This window comes from Budorcas taxicolor, chromosome 3, assembly GCF_023091745.1.
Source record: "Budorcas taxicolor isolate Tak-1 chromosome 3, Takin1.1, whole genome shotgun sequence".
In the NCBI taxonomy this organism is placed as follows: Eukaryota; Metazoa; Chordata; class Mammalia; order Artiodactyla; family Bovidae; genus Budorcas; species Budorcas taxicolor.
In genome coordinates this window covers 78716099-78736580 of record NC_068912.1, presented here as the reverse complement: position 1 = coordinate 78736580, position 20482 = coordinate 78716099, and the positions used below count along the sequence as shown (strand labels likewise).

General features: G+C 39.0%; 1 protein-coding gene across 1 annotated transcript in view; it reads left to right on the top strand.

The window, feature by feature from the left end:
- The first annotated feature begins 8778 nt into the window (after positions 1-8778).
- SGIP1 (SH3GL interacting endocytic adaptor 1) overlaps positions 8779-20482 on the top strand; it is a 177474-nt gene continuing 165770 nt past the window's right edge. The window contains exon 1 of the mRNA XM_052638056.1: positions 8779-8857. Coding sequence (XP_052494016.1) covers positions 8779-8857 — 79 coding nt within the window. The remainder of the gene's footprint in view (positions 8858-20482) is intronic.

Genomic DNA, 20482 nt, shown 5'->3' with positions numbered 1-20482 from the left:
TCTTTCAATTGTGTTTTGCATTTTATTTTTCATCAGTGAGAATTTTTATTTTATTTTATTTTTAATTGGAGAATAATTACAATAATCTGCCACACATCAACATGAATCAGCCATAGGTGTACATATGTCCCCTTCTCTTGAACCTCCCTCCCATCTTCCCCCCAACAGCCCACCCCTCTAGGTTGTCACAGAGCACCAGATTTGGTTTCCCTGCATCATACAGCAAATTCCCACTGGCTATCTATTCTATATATGGTAATGCACATGTTTCTCAAATCATCCCACCCTCTCCTTCCCTCACTGTGTCCAAAATTCTGCTCATGTTTGTGTCTTCTTTCCTGCCCTGCAAAATAGGTTCATCAATACCATCTTTCTAGATTCCATATATATGCTTTATTATACAATATTTGTTTTTCTCTTTCTGACTTACTTCACTCTGTATAGTAGGTTCTAGGTTCATCCACATTGAGCTTAAAAGGCTTTTGTGGGTATATTTTGAATAACAGTTCTTTATCATATTATCTTTTGCACACATTTTCTGCCAGTCTATGGCTTCTCTTCTCATTTTCTTGATATTATCTTTTGCAGAGGTTTTTAATTTTAATGAATTCCAGCTTGTCAGCTATTTCTTTCATGGATCATGCCTGTATGGTTATATGTAAAAAGTCACTGCCATACCCAAGGTCACCTAAAGACAATCTTTGCTTCACTGTATTTCCTTTGCTGCTTTGTCAAAGATAATTGACTGTATTTAAGTGATTCTATTTCTGGGCTCTCTATCTTCTTGAATGGTAGTATCAGTCATCTAATTTTGTTCTTGCCCTTAAATACTGTGCTATTCTGGGTTTTTTGCCTTTCCATAAACCTTAGAATCAGTTTCTAAATATCTACAAAGTAACTTGCTAGAATTTTTATTGAGATTGCATTGAATCTAAAGATCAAGTTGGGAAGAACTGGATTTTTCCTATTCATGTACATGGAATATCTCTCTAATTATTCTTCGATATCTTTATTAGAGTTCATAATTCCTCTCATATAGTTCTTGTACTAGTTCGTTAGATTTATACCTATTTTATTTGTTGGAAATGATACTGTGTTTTATTTCCACGTTTTCAGTGCTAGCATAAAGGAAAGTGATTCATATTTGCGTATCAACTTTATATTCTCCAAACTCTCTATAATCACTTACTAGTTCCAGGAGATTTTTGCTCATTTTTTTCAGACTTTCTACAAAGATAATCACGTCATCTGTGAACAAGGTTTCATTTCTTCCTTCACAGTCTGTATACCTTTTATTTCCTTTCTTGCCTTATGTTTTTCCTACATCTATTGATATGATCGTGTGATTTTCCTTCTTTAGCCTGTTGATGTGATTGCATTAATTGATTTTTGAATGTTAAGCCAGACTATATACCTAGGATAAATCCCACTTGACCATGGTGTATAATTCCTTATATACATTGTTTTTTTTTCTTTTTTATTTATACAATTTTTTAATATAAATGTATTTATTTTAATTGGAGGTTAATTGCTTTACAATATTGTATTGGTTTTGCCATACATCAACATGATTCCGCCATGGGTGTACACGTGTTCGCCATCCTGAACCCCCCACCCTCCTCCCTCCCCGTACCATCCCCCTGGGTCATCCCAGTGCACCAGCCCCAAGCATCCAGTATCATGCATCAAACCTGGACTGGTGATTCATTTCATATATGATATTATACATGTTTCAATGCCATTCTCTCAAATCATCCCACCCTCTCCTTCTCCCAGAGTCCAAAAGACTGTTCTATACATCTGTGTCTCTTTTGCTGTCTTGCCTACAAGGTTATCGTTACCATCTTTCTAAATTCCATATATATGTGTTAGTATACTGTATTGGTGTTTTTCTTTCTGGCTTACTTTACTCTGTATAATAGGCTCCAGTTTCATCCACCTGATTAGAACTGATTCATATGTATTCTTTTTAATGGCTGAGTAATACTCCATTGTGTATATGTACCACAGCTTTCTTATCCATTCATCTGCTGATGGACATCTAGGTTGCTTCCATGTCCTGGCTATTATAAACAGTGCTGCGATGAACATTGGGGTACACGTGTCTCTTTCAATTCTGGTTTCCTCAGTATGTATGCCCAGTAGTGGAATTGCTGGGTCATAAGGCAGTTCTATTTCCAGTTTTTTAATTCAATTTGCTAATATTTTGTTAACAATTTTTAAATCTATGTACATGAGAGATATTGATCTGCAGTTTTCTTTTTATGGAATGTTTTTGTCTGATTTTAGTAGTGGGGTAATTCTGATCTCATAGAATGAGTTAGAAAATATTCCCTATATTTCTCCATTCTGGAAAAAATTATAGATAATTGGTATAATTTCTTCCTTAAATGTTTGGTAGAATTCACCAGTGAACCCATCTGAACCTGATGCTTTGGAAGAGTATTAGTTTATTGACTAAAATTCCTTTATAGATATAAACCTGTCACATTTTCTATTTATTCTTTCATGGGTTTTTGCAAATTATGCCTTTCAAAGAATTGGTACATTCCATATAGATGATCAAATCTGTTGCTGTAATATTTTTTGTCATACTTTTGAAGTCTTTAATTACATTAAAAGTAATGTCTCCATTTTTATTTTTGATACTAGCAATTTGTGTCATCTCTCTTTTTCTCTTAGTTAGCCTGGCTAGAGACTTACTGATTTTCAAGGAACCAGATCATTATTTTGCTAATAAATTATGATTTTTAATATTCTTAACTTTATATGTTAAATACCACTGATACAGATGCATAAATTATCATCATCCTAGGAACTTCCTAAAACTTTTTTATGATTTGAGGCCCCCAAATAATCACAAAGTTCATTCCTACATTCCTAAAATCCAGATATGAATCCCATGGACTAAACTTAGATTCATTTGGATGTTTTACATTCCTGGGTTATACAATTTGAGATATACCTTACAGTGTTAAGCATTTTCCTGTGGTAGTAATAATCAATAGACAAATATCGTGAAGGCAAGTTAAATATGAAGGATCTCCCCAGCTACTAGCAGTAGTGTGAACATCCAACTAATTTTTTATTTTAGTAGCTTCCACACCTCTATCCACCTATCTGTCCATCCAATAATACAGTCATATATGGACTTAACACATATTTATCAGATACCTACTGTGTGCCAGGCACGGTGCTAAGCATTAAGAGTTTAGCACTGGGCAACATACACACAGGTTTTTGCTGTCATGGAGCTTACACTCTTTTGTCCTCACCACTTGCTCACTTGACCCTATTTCCATCCTCCATCCAAATTTATAATATTAATGTATTTCCAGTCTTCCAATGATTCTACTCCAAAATCGCTTGTGCATTATGGCATTCTCTCTGTTTTTCTCTGTTTCCTGCCTCATGTCTACTTCATTGCTCCTATAATGCTGTAATACCTGATCTCCCTGCTACCAGGGTGACTTCACCATAGTCCCATCTTCCACACAGACCTAGGTGAAGTCATCTTGGAAGCAAATCTGATCTTCAGTGTTACCATCACTGTGAGTGGGACAACTTGATATTAAGTGCTTCCCAGTCGGGTACAATATAAATTACGCAGTACCTCCTATGAAGTACTCTTGTCTTACAAAAAAATTGAGGCTGAATCTAATTAGGCCTTTCAGAGTAAATTGACAGTTATAAGAAACAGTGGCAAATTAAGTTATGCCAATAAGGAAGGAAACAGATAAATGCAGTATGTGGGACAGACTTCAGAACATTATACCAGGTTTTTGTTAGTAAGTCAATGGCATGGGGATAAAAGAGAGTGGGATGAAGAAGTAGTGTTCTAAACTAAGATTTTTAAGAATCCTTGCAACTTAGATAACATAGGAAATTAATTGAGGACTCTGATTTGAGCAAACCTACTATAAAAAGATATTTATAAGATAAGAGCATTTAAGTCCATAAATGATTAAATTATGCCAGTACAATATTATTATTTTAGTTAGATGTGAAAGTGGATTGATAAGAACATATTTTCACGTAAAGATGTAGGAGTGAGATGAAATCAGGTGGGTGGCTTGCTTTAAAATCCTCCATTTAAATAAAGCAAAAGTGGAAAAATCTTGACAACTGCCAAGTGGTTGATATACATGTGGTAATCAACCACAATTCATATCTTATCCTTTTGTGTGTGTATGTTTTTATAGTAAAACTTCAAAAATAACCCAACCACGTTAACTATTTTAGAAAAATCTGCTAGTTCTCAGCTGGTTAAAGAACAAAATCTAAACTCATGAGCTCTATAGATTGAACCCAAACCAGTTTTTAACCTACTTCTGTATTCCCAGTAATTCCACCGTGCATAACTCTCATTTTACTTTTTCCTAAACTTTTCATGACTTACCACGACTCCAAATCTTTGTGGATTTCATTCCCACTATCCAGAATTTCCTTGTTCTCCTCACAGCAAATTACTCATCCCAAGACCGTACACAATATATTTGCCATTGAGACAAGGCATTCAGTCAGAATTAGTCATTCTCTCCAAGTTTCCCCTTTATCCATGACTCTCTACAGATCTTACTATATTCTGTTGTAATAACCAAGCCGATGTCTCTATGTCTCTGTATTCCCAGCACCTCAATAGGGCCCAGGAAACAAGGAGTGCTTGATAAGTGTCTATCATATGAATGTAATGCCTGCAGAGTCAATTCTTTCTTTGTGAATGTCCTTCTGATGACCTAAAGAGAGCGAATACAGAAGCAGCATTTTTCTGTCTTGCAGTTTTTCTCCAGCCTTATAAATCTTCCCAGATATTCAACTTCATTACCATGGAAAGAAAATCGCAATTCTAAACTTCCAGGCTATAGAAATATGTTAATATTTCATTTGTGGACATCAGCAACAAATTAACTCTGTCATTAAGATTTAATGGTTTTTTAGACTAAGCTGGGATTTATCTTTAGAAAAACACTGAGACATGATTCCTTTAATGAACTTTTTTTTCCTGACCCAGCAAAACCTAATTTCTACTTAACTGCTTTGTGTTGACATTAGCTTTAGTTCTTTGGGTTCCTCCCCAAAATGCATCCTTGTGGAGGCTGCTGCCAAACTGTTTGCCTGCAGTGTATTATTTTTTTCTTAGAATTCTTGAATTAAAAGGTATAAAGCCATGTGCTTTCCTCTTGGTTTTTTTTTTTTTTTTTCCACTTTAAGGTGCTTTGTATGTTATCACTGTAACAGGAATTTCAGTTTTTCTGAATGACTGATTTTTTGAATGATTTTAAGTCAAATAAGCCATTTTTTGCAAAGTATTGATAGTTGTAACCCACAGGGCTTTGACTGTGTGTGTGCATCCTCTAAATAAATGAATCACCTCTTCAGTATGATGATAGGATATTTTAAAGCCCCTGCAGCAAAGACAAGAAAAGCTTGGTTAACAAATGAAAGTGTACAATATGCTATATCCATACAGTGGGGTGTTACTCAGCAATAAAAAGAATGAAGAACTGATACATGCTACATGGATGAACCTTGAAAACACTGTTCTAAGTAAGAGGGAATAATCACAAAAGACCAAATATTGTACTATCTCATTTATACAAAATGTCCAGAATAGGAACATCTGTAGAGAGAGGGAGATAAGCACCTGTTTAGGACTGGAAGGGTTGGATGGAAATGGGAGGAGACTGCTAATGGGTATAGGATTTCTTTGTGAAGTGATTAAAATGCTCTAGAATCAGGTAGCTGTGAAGACTGCACAAGTCTGGGAACATACTAAAAATCATGGGCTTGGAAACTTACTGTATATAAACTATATCTCAGTAAAGCTGTTCTTTTCCTTAGAACTTAGGCATGATCATCAGATACATTATTTTTATGGTGATGCTGGCTGGTATAACAAACAAACTCAGACATCATGGTGGCTTCACACTATCTAATGTGTCTTCTCATTCCCATAATGGGTATTCCTGGTAGGTAAGGAGTATCTGATGCATTCAGTCAAAGACCCAAGTTCTTGCCGTCTTATGTCTCTAGGTCTTCAGAGTCCTCTTTATGTAGCTGGGAGAGGCTCGTCCATTTCTCTGCCCTCTCACTTGGGAGTACCCAGTATCACTTCCACTCAAGTTTTGTTGCATCACAAAGCACATTTAATTGCAGGAGACTCTTGGAAATATAACTTAGTTGTGGTCCCCAAAGAGGAGGAAACTGGTTTAGCAAATGGCTATCTAGTCTCTGGGATAACCACCCCACCCTTCCCACTCTCTCCATCCTCTCTCCCTTTTCACGCCTTCCCAGCGTATGTGTGCTTATCTCCAAGTCTCTCTCATAGTTTACTCATCACCTAATATAGCTCTGTATTATGTACATTCGAGGTCTCTAATTAGGCCCATATAGAATACATCTAGGGCTTCCTAGTGGCACAGTGATAAAGTATCCACTTGCCAAAGCAGGAGACGTGGGCCTCACGCCTGGGTGGGGAAGATCCCCTGGAAGAGGAAATGGCAGCCCACTCCAATATTCTTGCTTGCAAAATTCCGTAGACAGAGGATCCTGAGAGGCTGCAGAGAGTCAGATATGACTTAGTGACAGCTCAGCACAACACAGTATACATCTGTTAGAATGATTAGACTGTTTTTAATTCCTTAAGTAGGAGGAGAGTACAGTTTGCTTCATATGCAGCACATGGGGATTTGGCACCTTGTCCTTTCACTCCCTAATTTATAGTCTTTGTCATCAAGTCTTTCTTTAACAAGTCTATTCTTGGTACTTGCCACTTAGCGCATTTAATGGCTCCCATTGCTTACAGATACAGTTTTCAAATTCCAGGCTGCAGACTGCTGTGAGTCCACAGTGAAGTGATCAAAATTAAGACAGGGTTGTGTGTGTGTATGTTTGTGTTTAAGGTTGCCAACCACCCTTGTTCAAAATTTTTATTTAAAGATTGTGTCCTTCCAATCTTTGGGATATGATTTTTTTTTCTTTCATGAAGCCATGATGTTAGCTATTTATTGTAAATGTCTTTCCATTCTAAAATAGATTTAACTTTATATCCTGTCAAAATGTGTGCAAACATGTATTTTGAGAGCCATGGAGCAAAACGATGTCTTTTGAAAGAAAAGTGTATAGAGTTGCAATTCACAGAACACTTGAAAGGTACATCCTCTCTGTAGTCCTAATCACAAGATGTATCATTTTGACCTTCTGCTTAGAAGATGTGTGTCTATATATGGTTCATGGAGATAAGAACAGGTGTCTTAGTTCATATATGGTTCACGGGGTTAAGAACGTGTGTCTTGATTCATATATGGTTTATGGGGATAAGAGTGAAGATCTTCTGGGAATTTAAGGAGTGTTGTAAAGAGGGTGAGAGGTCTTGTACTAGATCATGTGTGAATTTCCCATAAGATTGATAGTGATAAAAAAAAAAGAGCCTTAAGTCTTAGCTACAGTTTGTAGAGGAGGAAAAACTTCCTTCTCCGCTTTAGGTTCTGTGACTGGCCTAAGAATTAAACTGACATGAGGCAGATGAAGAGGAGAAAAGCATATACATTTATTTAATATTTTTACATGTACACAGGAATCTTCAGAAGGAAAATGAAAACCTGAAGAAGACATTAGGCTCCCAAACTTATAAACTTTTTAACCCAAAGAACAATACATTGTGAAGATCTGACAAGACAAAAGGGGCTTGGGCTGGGGGCAGTAACTTGTGGGACAGTGACTAGGAAATAAATGGGGGAAACGGTGTAAGATAAGGGTGATTTTAGCAGGTTTATTTGTACAGGTCCCTTTGGTGTCAGTGGCCAGTGTGTGGTGATAAGAATGTGTCTCTCTTCCTAGTACAGGGAGTACACCTTTCTCATGGGAAATTTTATGACCTCCTTTTAGGTAGAAAGGGGGCAGTCAGAGATCTCTTCCTGCATCTGCTCTTTCTCAAGTGCCTTCAGCTCAAAATCATCATAACGCCAAAGCAGTCTATTTTGGCTGGCGCATTCTGAGCCCTCCACGTCCATAAAGTGCCTTGAAAACACTCAATTTCACCGACCACCTTTCTCATTCTTAAAGTTGGCCTTATATATACTTGGAGACATACCCCAAACATACCTCTACTTACTGTTGTTCTATAAATGAACCACTTAAAAATTGTAGTCCCAAACCTCAAAACTGGACCCAAGTAGCCCTATTTCAGATTTAGTAATTTCCTATTCTCTCAAACCCATATGTGTCAACATCCAGCATGTGGCTCAGTGTGGGTCCTCATGTAAGTTATGCCAGGCTATCGGGCCTCAGTGTTCACCCGGGGAAATGGAAAACGGGGTCAGTCTGATTCCTAGTGTCCCTTCATTTCTAACACTGTAGAAACTGAATGATTCATGCCTGGTGTATATGTATTCTGTGGTGAAATCGTATCAAAGGCTTCAATGTTCTATCTATGGTTAGATTCTGACAAACCTCAAAGAAAAGAAAATATATGTTGTGTGTTTAAAGCTTAAATGGAAACTACCCATCATCTGGGTGTCTTGGAAAGAAAACTGGAGATAGATAGAGTTTGTCTTTGTTATCAGTGACCTGGGTTCTACATGGATCTAGGCTTCCCTCCGACAGTGGCAGCTTTATTCTTACACCAGGAGCAGTGTGAAGCTTTATTTCACTTCAGAACTTTTCTTCCTGGGAGCATGCAGACACGAGCGGAGTATGAAGGTGCCAAGATGCAAAGGGGGCCAGTATTGACTAGTGTATTGCAGCAGCAGGTAAAAATTGAGAATAGAAGATAGCAAGATGGAGATGGGACGTGTGATTGGGTCCCTCTGGAGTCATGAAGATAATTACTGTTTGAAAGTTGTTGACAAGGAAGGAGGTACTGTATTAGCATTGGCATTTTTCTTCTCAAAAAGGAGGCTCTAATGGAGAAAGTATCAATTTGCAATCAGTGAAGTTGAAGAGGAAGGAGAATATCTTTCTGTTAGGCAAACTGGAATAACTGTAACCAAGCTGCTTCCCATGGTTGAACCTAACTGGTTAATCCCATTGTGATGGGGTTAGGAGCCTGGATTTCTAGGGTCAGTAAACTGGGTTCAGTCTTTTTTAATTCAGCTATTTTAAAAAAGCTTTATGAATCTATGCAAGTATCTACTTTTGCGAACCACAGTGTCCTCATCTGTCAAATGGAGATAAGACTATAGGGTAAGGATGTAAAGGAGGCTTCCTAAGTAGCACAGTGTTAATGAATCTGCCTGTCAGTGTAGGAGATGCAGGACATGCAGGTTCGATCCCTGGGTGGAGAAGATCCCTTGGAGGAGCAAATGACAATCCACTCCAGTATTCTTGCCTGGGAAATCCCATTACAGAGGAACCTGTTGAGCTTCGGTCCGTGGGGTTGCGAAGAGTTGGACAGGACTAAGAACGAGCAAGGATGTAATGAGATAATGGACCCAACACAAATGGTGAACACTCAAGGAGTTGATAGTTAATTTTATCACTACACCAAACATTAATCCACATCCTGAGATCTCCTGAACCAAACTCTTTATCATCACTAAGTTAGCTCCAAAAATCCCTCTCTCTAAGTTTTCTGAAACTATCTGTGGTCTTGTTTTTTGTCTTCCCCTCCTATCGTTCTTTTTTCTTGTCCCTTTTCTCAGTTGGTAGCAGTGGGCAGTAACCATATGCCAAACTTCTTGAAAGAGTAGCCATGTGTCACCTGAAGCCTGGGCTCTAGGCATTCTCCTTCAGTGATTACAAAATAGACAAGGGGAATGACTGTTTCATCTCCCCTCCCACATCCCCCCAAGGCAGACCAGGTGCCTGCTCAGGGCTGCAGCGTCAGCGGGTCCTGCTTGGTGAGTCGCATGCAGCTGCAGCGGTTACAGCTGAAAAAGCTCTGTCTTATTTTGGGGGAAGGGCAGCTGCTAGGGTGTGGGACATATTTAAATGTCCCAAATAACTACTGAACTGCTGTTCACTAGCAGGGAAGATGTTTTCCCAAATAAAGCTCAAGCTGCCACTGGGACTGTCTTCCTCCCATTTCTGCTTAGTAAATGTTTTTTTTCATTCTTCAAAGTCCATTTCAAGTATCAATTCTTCTATAAAACCCTTTCTTGGCCTCTCCTCTGGAATCCCTTTCACTCTTATCTCAGACCTCATGTTTGTCACAGTGGCTTGCACTTGTATCCTTACCTAATCTGGTGATATAGTCCAGGGCCTCCTCATGGAAAGGAACCCCTTACAGAATGCTTGTCTTTCTTAGACTGAGCCTGAATGGTTAAACTACATATATCTTGGTTTGATAACCATTCCCTACTTTGAATTCACTCTATCCTTGATGCTTAAAATAACTAATTAACTTGATGTCCCCTGGCTTCTGATTCTGACCATGTGGCAGGCTGGTCACAAGGGAAGTACACAGAGAAGCGAGGTGACGGGACTGTTTTAACTGGTGGATGTCATCTTCACTCATCTGTACCACAGTGACAGTTGTACTTGTTTCTCTCCCTTAAGCAAGATCCCAGACATTTGTTTTTCTACATAAAAGCAGACTTTGAATGTAGCAGGTACTCAAATGATTAATAATTTGAATCTGATGAGCTAATTTACTTAGCTATCTAGAAAAATGTTATGAATCCAGTCCTATGTATGTGTGTGTGTGTGCGCTGCATACTGAGAGAGAAAAATATTAAAAGGGGGAATAGAAAAGACACAGTGCCACCAGGCTCAATCTTAGGTTACACTTTGAAATGTTTCCTTTATTTCTTTTGCATTTTCCCCTTCTATAAGAAATCAAGACTCAAGAACCGAAGATCAATTTTAGCTTCAACAGTTATTTCTAGGAATTATTCTCCTATTAAGATCTACTCTAACTAAAATATCACATCTCTTTGTAAATTAGTGTGATCTTTTGTCTTGCCAAGATATTTACATCTTAATCTTTCTCCATTACCAAATTTAAGTTCCTGCTGTGTACTGACGCTGGGCATTAGTTGAGGGTTGGAAAATATCCAATGTCAGGTAACAATAGTTCTCCATTCTGGCTGATCATCCAAGTCACATGGGAGCTCCTAGTCCTGGGCCCGTCCCTGGAGTTCTGAGTCAGGATATCGTCAGTGTGTCAGGTGCTGGGAGTGTATCTTTTAAAAGCTTCCCCAGTACAGCAGAGGAACAACTGATGTGGGAACCACTGGGGTAAAAAAGATTGGATCCTGCTCCTAGATATAAGAAAAACCCAATCACAAGCTTTGATTATGTTATGAAATATATATTTTACATATTTAAAGTGCATTGCCATTTGTGAAGCATTTCATGAAGTGCTCTCCTATACTTCATTCTTTCTCAAAGGTTTGTAAAGCAGTGGTTTTTATTTTATCTTTTTTATGGGCTATTGAGGCAAAGACATAAACTGACTTGCCTAGAAACCCAAAGTCCTTACCAAGCCCAGATCCAAACACTGCACATTCCATGCTCTTTACTCAACAAACAAATTCAGTGGTCCAAGGAATGTGTTCATGTGAACAAATATCTAGCACAATAAACAGAGAATTTGTGGGGCATCTACAAGGGACACTGCTGATCCAGAGACATCCGTAAGCCTGTGTTTTCTGGATGAAAATCTAATGAGAGAAAAAGCATAATTTTTTTCTCCTTTTCTTTAAGTATTCTAGTATTTATGGTCTTACTTTTGTCTGTTTGAGTTCAGTTCAGTCACTCAGTCGTGTCTGACTCTTTGCAACCCCATGAATCGCAGCACACCAGGCCTCCCGGTCCATCACCAACTCCCGGAGTTCACTCAGACTCACGTTCATCGAGTCAGTGATGCCATCCAGCCATCTCATCCTCTGTCGTCCCCTTCTCCTCCTGCCCCCAATCCCTCCCAGCATCAGAGTCTTTTCCAATGAGTTGACTCATCACATGAGGTGGCCAAAGTACTGGAGTTTCAGCTTTAGCATCATTCCTTCCAAAGAAATCCCAGGGCTGATCTCCTTCTGAATGGACTGGTTGGATCTCCTTGCAGTCCAAGGGACTCTCAAGAGTCTTCTCCAACACTTCAAAAGCATCAATTCTTCAGCGCTCAGCTTTCTTCACAGTCCAACTCTCACATCCATACATGACTACTGGAAAAACCATAGCCTTGACTAGATGGACCTTTGTTGGCAAAGTAATGTCTCTGCTTTTGAACATGCTGTCTAGGTTGGTCATAACTTTTCTTCCAAGGAGCAAGCGTCTTTTAATTTCATGGCTGCAGTCACGATCTGCAGTGATTTTGGAGCCCCCAAAAATAAAGTCTGACATTGTTTCCACTGTTTCCCCATCTATTTCCCATGAAGTGATGGGACCGGATGCCATGATCTTCGTTTTCTGAATGTTGAGCTTTAAGCCAACTTTTTCACTCTCTCCTTTCACTTTCATCAAGAGGCTTTTTAGTTCCTCTTCACTTTCTGCCATAAGGGTGGTGTCATCTGCGTATCTGAGGTTATTGATATTTCTCCTGGCAATCTTGATTCCAGCTTGTGCTTCTTCCAGTCCAGTGTTTCTCATGATGTACTCTGCATAGAAGTTAAATAAGCAGGGTGACAATATACAGCCTTGACATACTCCTTTTCCTATTTGGAACCAGTCTGTTGTTCCATGAACAGTTCTCACTGTTGCTTCCTGGCCTACATATAGGTTTCTCAAGAGGCAGGTCAGGTGGTCTGGTATTCCCATCTCTTTCAGAATTTTCCAGTTTATTGTGATCCACACAGCCAAAGGCTTTGGCATACTCAATAAAGCAGAAATAGATGTTTTTCTGGAACTGTCTTACTTTTTCCATGATCCAGCGGATGTTGGCAATTTGATCTCTGGTTCCTCTGCCTTTTCTAAAACCAGCTTGAACATCAGGGAGTTCACAGTTCACGTATTGCTGAAGCCTGGCCTGGAGAATTTTGAGCATTACTTTACTAGTGTGTGAGATGAGTGCAATTTTGCGGTAGTTTGAACATTTCTTTGGCATTGCCTTTCTTTGGGATTGGAATGAAAACTGACCTTTTCCAGTCCTGTGGCCACTGCTGAGTTTTCCAAATTTGCTGGTATATTGAGTCCGGTACTTTCACAGCATCATCTGTCAGGATTTGAAATAGCTCAACTGGAATTCCATCACCTCCACTAGCTTTGTTCATAGTGATGCTTTCTAAGGCCCACTTGACTTCACATTCCAGGATGTCTGGCTCTAGGTGAGTGATCACACCATCGTGATTATCTGGGTCGTGAAGATCTATTTTGTATAGTTCTTCTGTGTATTCTTGCCACCTCTTCTTAATATCTTCTGCTTTGTCTGTTTAGGGGTTCCTAAAGTCATACATATATTTACCTGTAGGATTAGCCAACTTTTGTTGTTTCCATAATTTATTTTCATGCTCTTTCAAAAGTGAAAGTGAAGACTATACTGTAAATCAACTATACCTCAACTTAAAATGTTTAAAAGAACAGTCCATAAAAGAAAAAATCAATAAACTGGAATTTATTTTTAAAAAGAGAGAGAGAGAAGCTGTCATTGCCCTTTCTTCCCGCCATGTCTGTACTCGATACACCCTTTCTCAAGGCTGCTTGTCTTTAGCTTCACCCATTTTTTTTTAACTAACCCAGCTTTATGTCAGTTCCCTGGTGACATCCATTGAGATATATGATAATAGGCATAAGCTGATGGACATATGGGTGCCCATTGTCAAGAGTTTTTATAAGGTTCTGTAAAATGACAGACATAGTCATTTCACAGAATAGAAAAAGAGAGCTATATAGGATAAGAACAGGTATATAGGAATAAAAAGAGATATCCAAATGGAATTAAGGAAGAAAGCAGACGTCCTGTGAGAAGAACTTTAAAGCTCTGCAGCCAGATCATGGTTCTCAAATCCTGTGCACATGACAAGGGGCCTGTAGAATAAAGTGTGCATCTGAGAGGTTCTTCATTCACTGGGCTCTGCTGGCCTCCCCAGTCTCACACCTTCTGTTCCAATCCTACCAGACTACCTGTGGTTCTCACAACATTCTTGCTATCTCATCTGCCTTGGCTTTGGCTTATGGCACCCAACCTGATGAAAATAAAAATCATCCATCCCTGCTCCAGGGCATCCTTCCCTAAGGTTATAATACCTATTCAAAACTGGGTTCAAATGTTATTTCTTAACCAAAGCCTTTTGGGACAGCACTCTCTCCTAAATAAACTGGCCATTCTCCCTTCTCCCCTGCCTGAGTAAATGCCAACCTTGTTCTTACAGTTGCTGTCACCAAGAATTTTGAGTCACTCTTGAATTGTCTGTTTCTTGCATACCACGTCCAATCAACCAACTATGGTGTTATTTCTCCTGTCAGAATATATCCCCAATACAATCACTTCTCGCGATCTCCAAAGCTTTCACCTTGGTCTAAGCCACAAACTATCTTCAGATGGCTTATTTTAATAGCCTCTTAATTAACATCTCTGTTTTCATCGTGGTCCCATTTCTGTGTATTCTCTACATAACAGTAAAAGCGATCCTTTCAAAAATGTGAGGTGGATCATTCTTTAACACACTCAAATGACTTTCTATCTCCCACAGAGAAAGAATCAACTCCTAACAGTGCCTGTAATACCCTGTGTAACCTAGAGCGCCAACACCTCTCCAACTTCCTCTTCTACCTTTTACTACCATATGAGCGTCCTTGTTGGCTCCTGTACCTTCAAGTGTCAGCATCTTTGCACTTGCTCTGCTTTTAACTGGAACCCTCATCCCTTGATAACCATGTAGTATATGTATATTCTCTTATTTCCTTTAAGTCTTGGCTCATACAGCACCTAGGCAGAGAGGCCTGTCTTGAGCACACCACATAAAATATCAACGACAAACTCAAAACTCCCCACCACCTGATTCTGTTTTTTCTTATGCATAGCATTTCTCTCTACCTGACACAAGATATTTATTTGTTCATCATCTATCTTTCCATATACAGCAAGAATTTTTTTTTCTTCCTCTGTCTTCAGCGGTTAGTATAGTGCTTGATACAAGTCTTTTGATCTGTCAGCTATGACCTGGAGAAAAGCCATCTTAGATGCCAAAACTTAAAAAATGTGTGGAAATAATTGGAGAAATTTATTTTGTAACTTTTTTTCTTGACATGATTACTTTTTTATTAGTGGGCAAAAACTCAAGACCTTCCGTCGAAGATGTGAGAGTAAATCTCACTACTTAGGCTAATAAAGCTCAATCTGTTTAAGCTGCCAATTTGTTAATTTAAGGCAGTATGTGCGCGTGTGCTCAGTCATGTCAGACTCTTTGTGACCCCATGGACTGTGGCCTGCCAGGCTCCTCTGTCCATGGCATTTTCCAGGCAAGAGTACTGGAGTGGATTGGCATTTCCTGCAACAAGAGATCTTCCCAACCCAGGGATCAAACCCACGTCTCTTGCATCTTCTGCATTGGTAGGCAGATTCTTTACTATTGTGCCCCCTGGGAAGCCCTTAAGGCAGTATACTGTAGTGGTTTAAGGGTCAAGGCTCTGGAGTCAAGCTTTATATTTTTAAACTCTAGCTTGAACATTTACTAGTTGTGTGACCTTGAAAAATGACCACTTATCATTTCTGGTCTTTGTATATAAATGGGGATAATAATATATCACTTCATCATGTTATGAGAGGATTTAATGGCATGTATTCATAAAACTCTTAAAATAGTGCCTTGTAAATAGGAAAATCTTAATCTCAGCTATTATTATTATTCTCGAATATACTTTTATTACTTTTAATTGCACATAATAACTGTCAACAGGGTATTTCCTAGTAGGTCCTGCTGGTTTTGACTCAAAGAATAAGTAAAAGCTATTTGCGATGAGTATCTATTTCTATAAAAGTAGCTCATATATTAGGGTCCATACGTTTCCTTAAGTTTAAAATGCTTTGCCTGGCACATCCTCAATTCAGCCCAAGCCAAGCTATCCTAGATTCTTCGTTAGAAAACTCGAAGTTAGTGGAGTTTCATTTTGTGTACCCTGCTGAAGACTGAAGAACGATTGTTTTAGTAACAACGAGCACCAGATGTAAGTTTGGTCCTGATAGAGTTAACACTTTAACATTAAAAAATAAGGCTGGAGTCTGGTACTCAATTTTACTTCACCAAATAAAGGAAGACGCTGAATGTTCTTTAGAGACAAGCAAGTAGATTGTAATTTGGCTTATTCTTTTGTAGATAGTTGGATTTGCCTCACAAGCAACCATTGCCCAAATAGCACCTAAGAGTCCCCATGAGTTCTCAAGAGATAACTCTTCATTCTGTGTATGGGGTGCTTATAGCAGATAGCGTGGAACCTGGTGACTAGTGTGTATCTCGATAGAATGCAGCATTCCCACTAGTTGATGTCTTACTAGAAACAACGTCAAGTCATCAACTATTTTGCCATCAGGAGAGTTATACAAAGAGAAAAAGAGAAACATTGAAGTATAGCTCAGAGAGGAAGATGATGGATTCTGAATCTCACCTCACAGAAAGGAGAAAGGACCACCTAGTTCGTGATGAGAGCAGCATTGGAATCCCTGTCTCCTCAAGTCCATTCAGTGCTCTCTCCATGCTACCGTGCTTGTAGGGCAGGTAAAAGAGGTTGTGAGTTATCTAGAAATCTGGGAAAAGGTCATCTTGATTTTAAAAGGACTTGTAAATTCTGAATGAGAGTAAGTGGACTCAAAGTAACAGGAGGGATATTATAAGGCACCACATTTGTGAAACGTTGCCTTTGAAAATGAATGGCTTTGCTCTGAGGTATTTTTTCTCAGGGGACGTGACCAGATGAGCTGGCAAGGGAAGATAGACTATCCTGTTCAGCAGCCCTTGTAGGAATAAGTTGTGTGAAGATGGGTCAGGTCTCAGGCCTACAAACATGAATAGAGCATCATTGTTCTCTGGGATATCTGGGGAAATGCATTTACCCCTGAGTTTTTGATTAAATGAGGGGAAAACACAATCCACAGACTGAGTACAAGTTTTGTTTTTTTTTTTAATGCAAAGCTTTGCCAATTTATTTCAGTGGAAAACAGTTAACTCTTTCCAGTAAGAGACATAGGAAGCAATTAGAGCTATTTTTGCATAAAATAAGCTAAAAAGATGATCCACCTTGAGTAATCTAAGATTATGTTAAAATAATTTACCTTCCAAATCTCATTCTTAAACCCTCAGGTCTTTGTTTATCTTAATAGAATGACAACCACTTGTACTATGCTAGAAAAAATGAGTATTAACCTATAAGTACATCTTACTTTAAAGTAAGCCCAACTTAAATTCAGATTTATGAAAAATATAGATTAGGAAGTGATTTTACTTCATCTATCTTTATAAGATTCTTTAATATATAGTCTCTGATGTGTATGACATCAATTGATTCATAAATATCTAAATTACACTTGGCTTTTTATACCCTGCCTAAAAAAAAATGATTATCAAGAAGAGGGTGAGATAGGTATGCATATCAGTATTTTGAATTGTACATGGATTTTCAAATAAAACACCCCACTATAATGGGATGCCCGAAAAATCTAAGTGACTTGGACAAGACCTGAAGGTGAATTTGTGCAAGGGATGAATCATCAGTTCTGGAAAGTAGTAGAAAAATAAGGAGTATTCTCAAAGTGTGGTCTATGAACTACTTGCACTAGAATCCCCTAAAATATTATTATAAATTCAGATTAACCCCATTACACTGAATCTCAGGGAGTGGGCCCCAATAATTGCATTGAATGAGTTCCTTAGTTTGATCTGATGCACCCCAAATATTGTCAACCATTGGGATTGACTTCATTTAGTGGTTGAGTTTCACCTTTGCAAAAACTGATGATCCTAATTTTAACAAATAAAACTCCAAGCTCCTCAGTTTGTGATTAAATACTTATAAGCATAATTTGTTGAACCCAAACATGCTTTCATTAGGACTAAAGAGGAAACCCTGTGCTGTGGCAGCTGAGTTTGTTTCACCCTTTGCTTCAGACCTCCTGTTTCCCACCAAGCAGATCAGTGGTATCTTTCTTCTGCATATTCCTTTGTCATATGCTGTTACATTTGTTTACATGGCTAGTTCCTGTCTTTCCTCTATGATCCCCATGAAGGAAGAGAAATTATAGCTGGGAGATATTTCACTAGTTAAAGGCAAATGGAATCACTGGATATGCAGGCATCACTTGAAAGCATACACGTGTGAAAGTAAAATAGTATACAGTTCATTATCACTCATACCCCATGTAGCCCCTGATTCACTGAACAGACTCTTAGAAGGCACTTGCCTCCTGTCTCTCCTTTGGTGCCTTCACCTGCAAAAATGTGAAAGTGTTAGACTCTCTCCTATTTCACTGAACTGTTGAAGAGAAAGTGGAGCAATGGTGTTTCAATGTTCTACGGATAGATTTATTAATATGCCAGATGTGTTAACCTTCAAGGACAAGCAAAGGAGAAAAGGAAAGATATACCCATTTGAGTACAGAGTTCCGAAGAATAGCAAGGAGAGATAAGAAAGCCTTCCTCAGCGATCAATGCAAAGAAATAGAAGAAAACAATAGAATGGGAAAGGCTAGAGATATCTTCAAGAAAATTAGGGATACCAAGGGAACATTTCATGCAAAGATGGGCTCAATAAAGGACAGAAATGGTATGAACCTGACAGAAGTAGGAGATATTAAGAAGAGGTGGCAAGAATACACAGAACTGTAGAAAAAAGATCTTCATGACCCAGTTAATCACGGTGGTGTGATCACTCACCTAGAGCCAGATATCATGGAATGTGAAGTCAAGTGGGCCTTAGGAAGCATCACTATGAACAAAGCTAGTGGAGGTGATGGAATCCCAGTTGAGCTATTTCAAATCCTAAAATATGATGCTGTGAAAGTCCTGCACTCAATATGTCAACAAATTTGGAAAACAGCAGTGACCACAGGACTGGAAAAGGTCAGTTTTCATTCCAATTTCAAAGAAAGGAAGTGCCAAAGAATGCTCAAACTACCACACAATTGCACTCATCTCACATGCTAGTAAAGTAATACTCATAATTCTCCAAGCCAGGCTTCAGCAATACGTGAACCGTGAACTTCCAGACGTTCAAGCTGGTTTTCAAAAAGGCAGAGGAACCAAAGATCAAATTGCCAACATCCGCTGGATCATGGAAAAAGCAAGAGAGTTCCAGAAAAACATCTATTTCTGCTTTATCGACTGTGCCAAAGCCTTTGACTGTGTGGATCACAATAAACTGTGAAAATTCTGAAAGAAAGTGAAGTCGCTCAGTTGTGACCGACTCTTTGTCACCCCATGGACTGTAGCCTACCACGCTCCTCTGTTCGTGGGATTTTCCAGGCAAGAATACTCGAGTGGGTTGCCATTTCCTTCTCCAGGAGATCTTCCCAACCCAGGGATTGAACCCTGTCTCTTACACTGTAGGCAGATGCTTTACCGTCTGAGCCACTAGGTAAGTACTAAAATTCTGAAAGAGATGGGAATACCAGACCAGCTGACTTGCCTCTTGAGAAACCTGTATGCAGGTCAGGAAGCAGCGGTTAGAACTGGACATGGAACAACAGACTGGTTCCAAATAGGAAAAGAAGTATGTCAAGGCTGTATATTGTCACCCTGCTTATTTAGCTTATATGCAAAGTACATCATGAGAAATGCTGGGCTGGAAGAAGCACAATCTGGAATCAAGATAGCAGGAGAAATATCAATCACCTCAAATATGCAGATGACACCACCCTTATGGCAGAAAGTGAAGAAATACTAAAAAGCCTCTTGATGAAGGTGAAAGAGGAGGGTGAAAAAGTTGGCTTAAAGCTCAACATTCAGAAAACGAAGATCATGGCATCTGGTCCCATCACTTCATGGCAAATAGATGGGGAAACAATGGAAACAGTGACAGACTATTTTTTTGGCTCCAAAATCACTATAGTTGGTGATTGCAGCCATGAACTTAAAAGATGTTTGCTCCTTGAAAGAAAAGTTATGACCAACCTAGACAGCATATTAAAAAGCAGAGATATTACTTTGCTGACAACGGTCCATCTAGTTAAAGTTATGGTTTTTCCAGTAGTCATGTATGAATGTGAGAGTTGGACTATTAAGCTGAGCACCAAAGAATTGATGCTTTTGAACTGTGGTGTTGGAGAAGACTCTTGAGAGTCCCTTGGACAGCAAGGAGATCCAACCAGTCCATTCTAAAGGAGATCAGTCCTGGGTGTTCATTGGAAGGACTGATGTTGAAGCTGAAATTCCAAAACTTTGGCCACCTGATATGAAGAACTAACTCATTTGAAAAGACCCTGATGCTAGGAAGGATTCAAGGTGGGAGGAGAAGGGGACAACAGAGGATGAAACAGTTGGATGGCATCACCGACTCAATGAACACGAATTTGAGTAAACTCCGCGAGTTGGTGATGGACAGGGAGGCCAGGTGTGCTGTAGTCCATGGGGTTGCAAAGAGTTGGACACGACTGAGCGAGTGAACTGAACTGAAGATT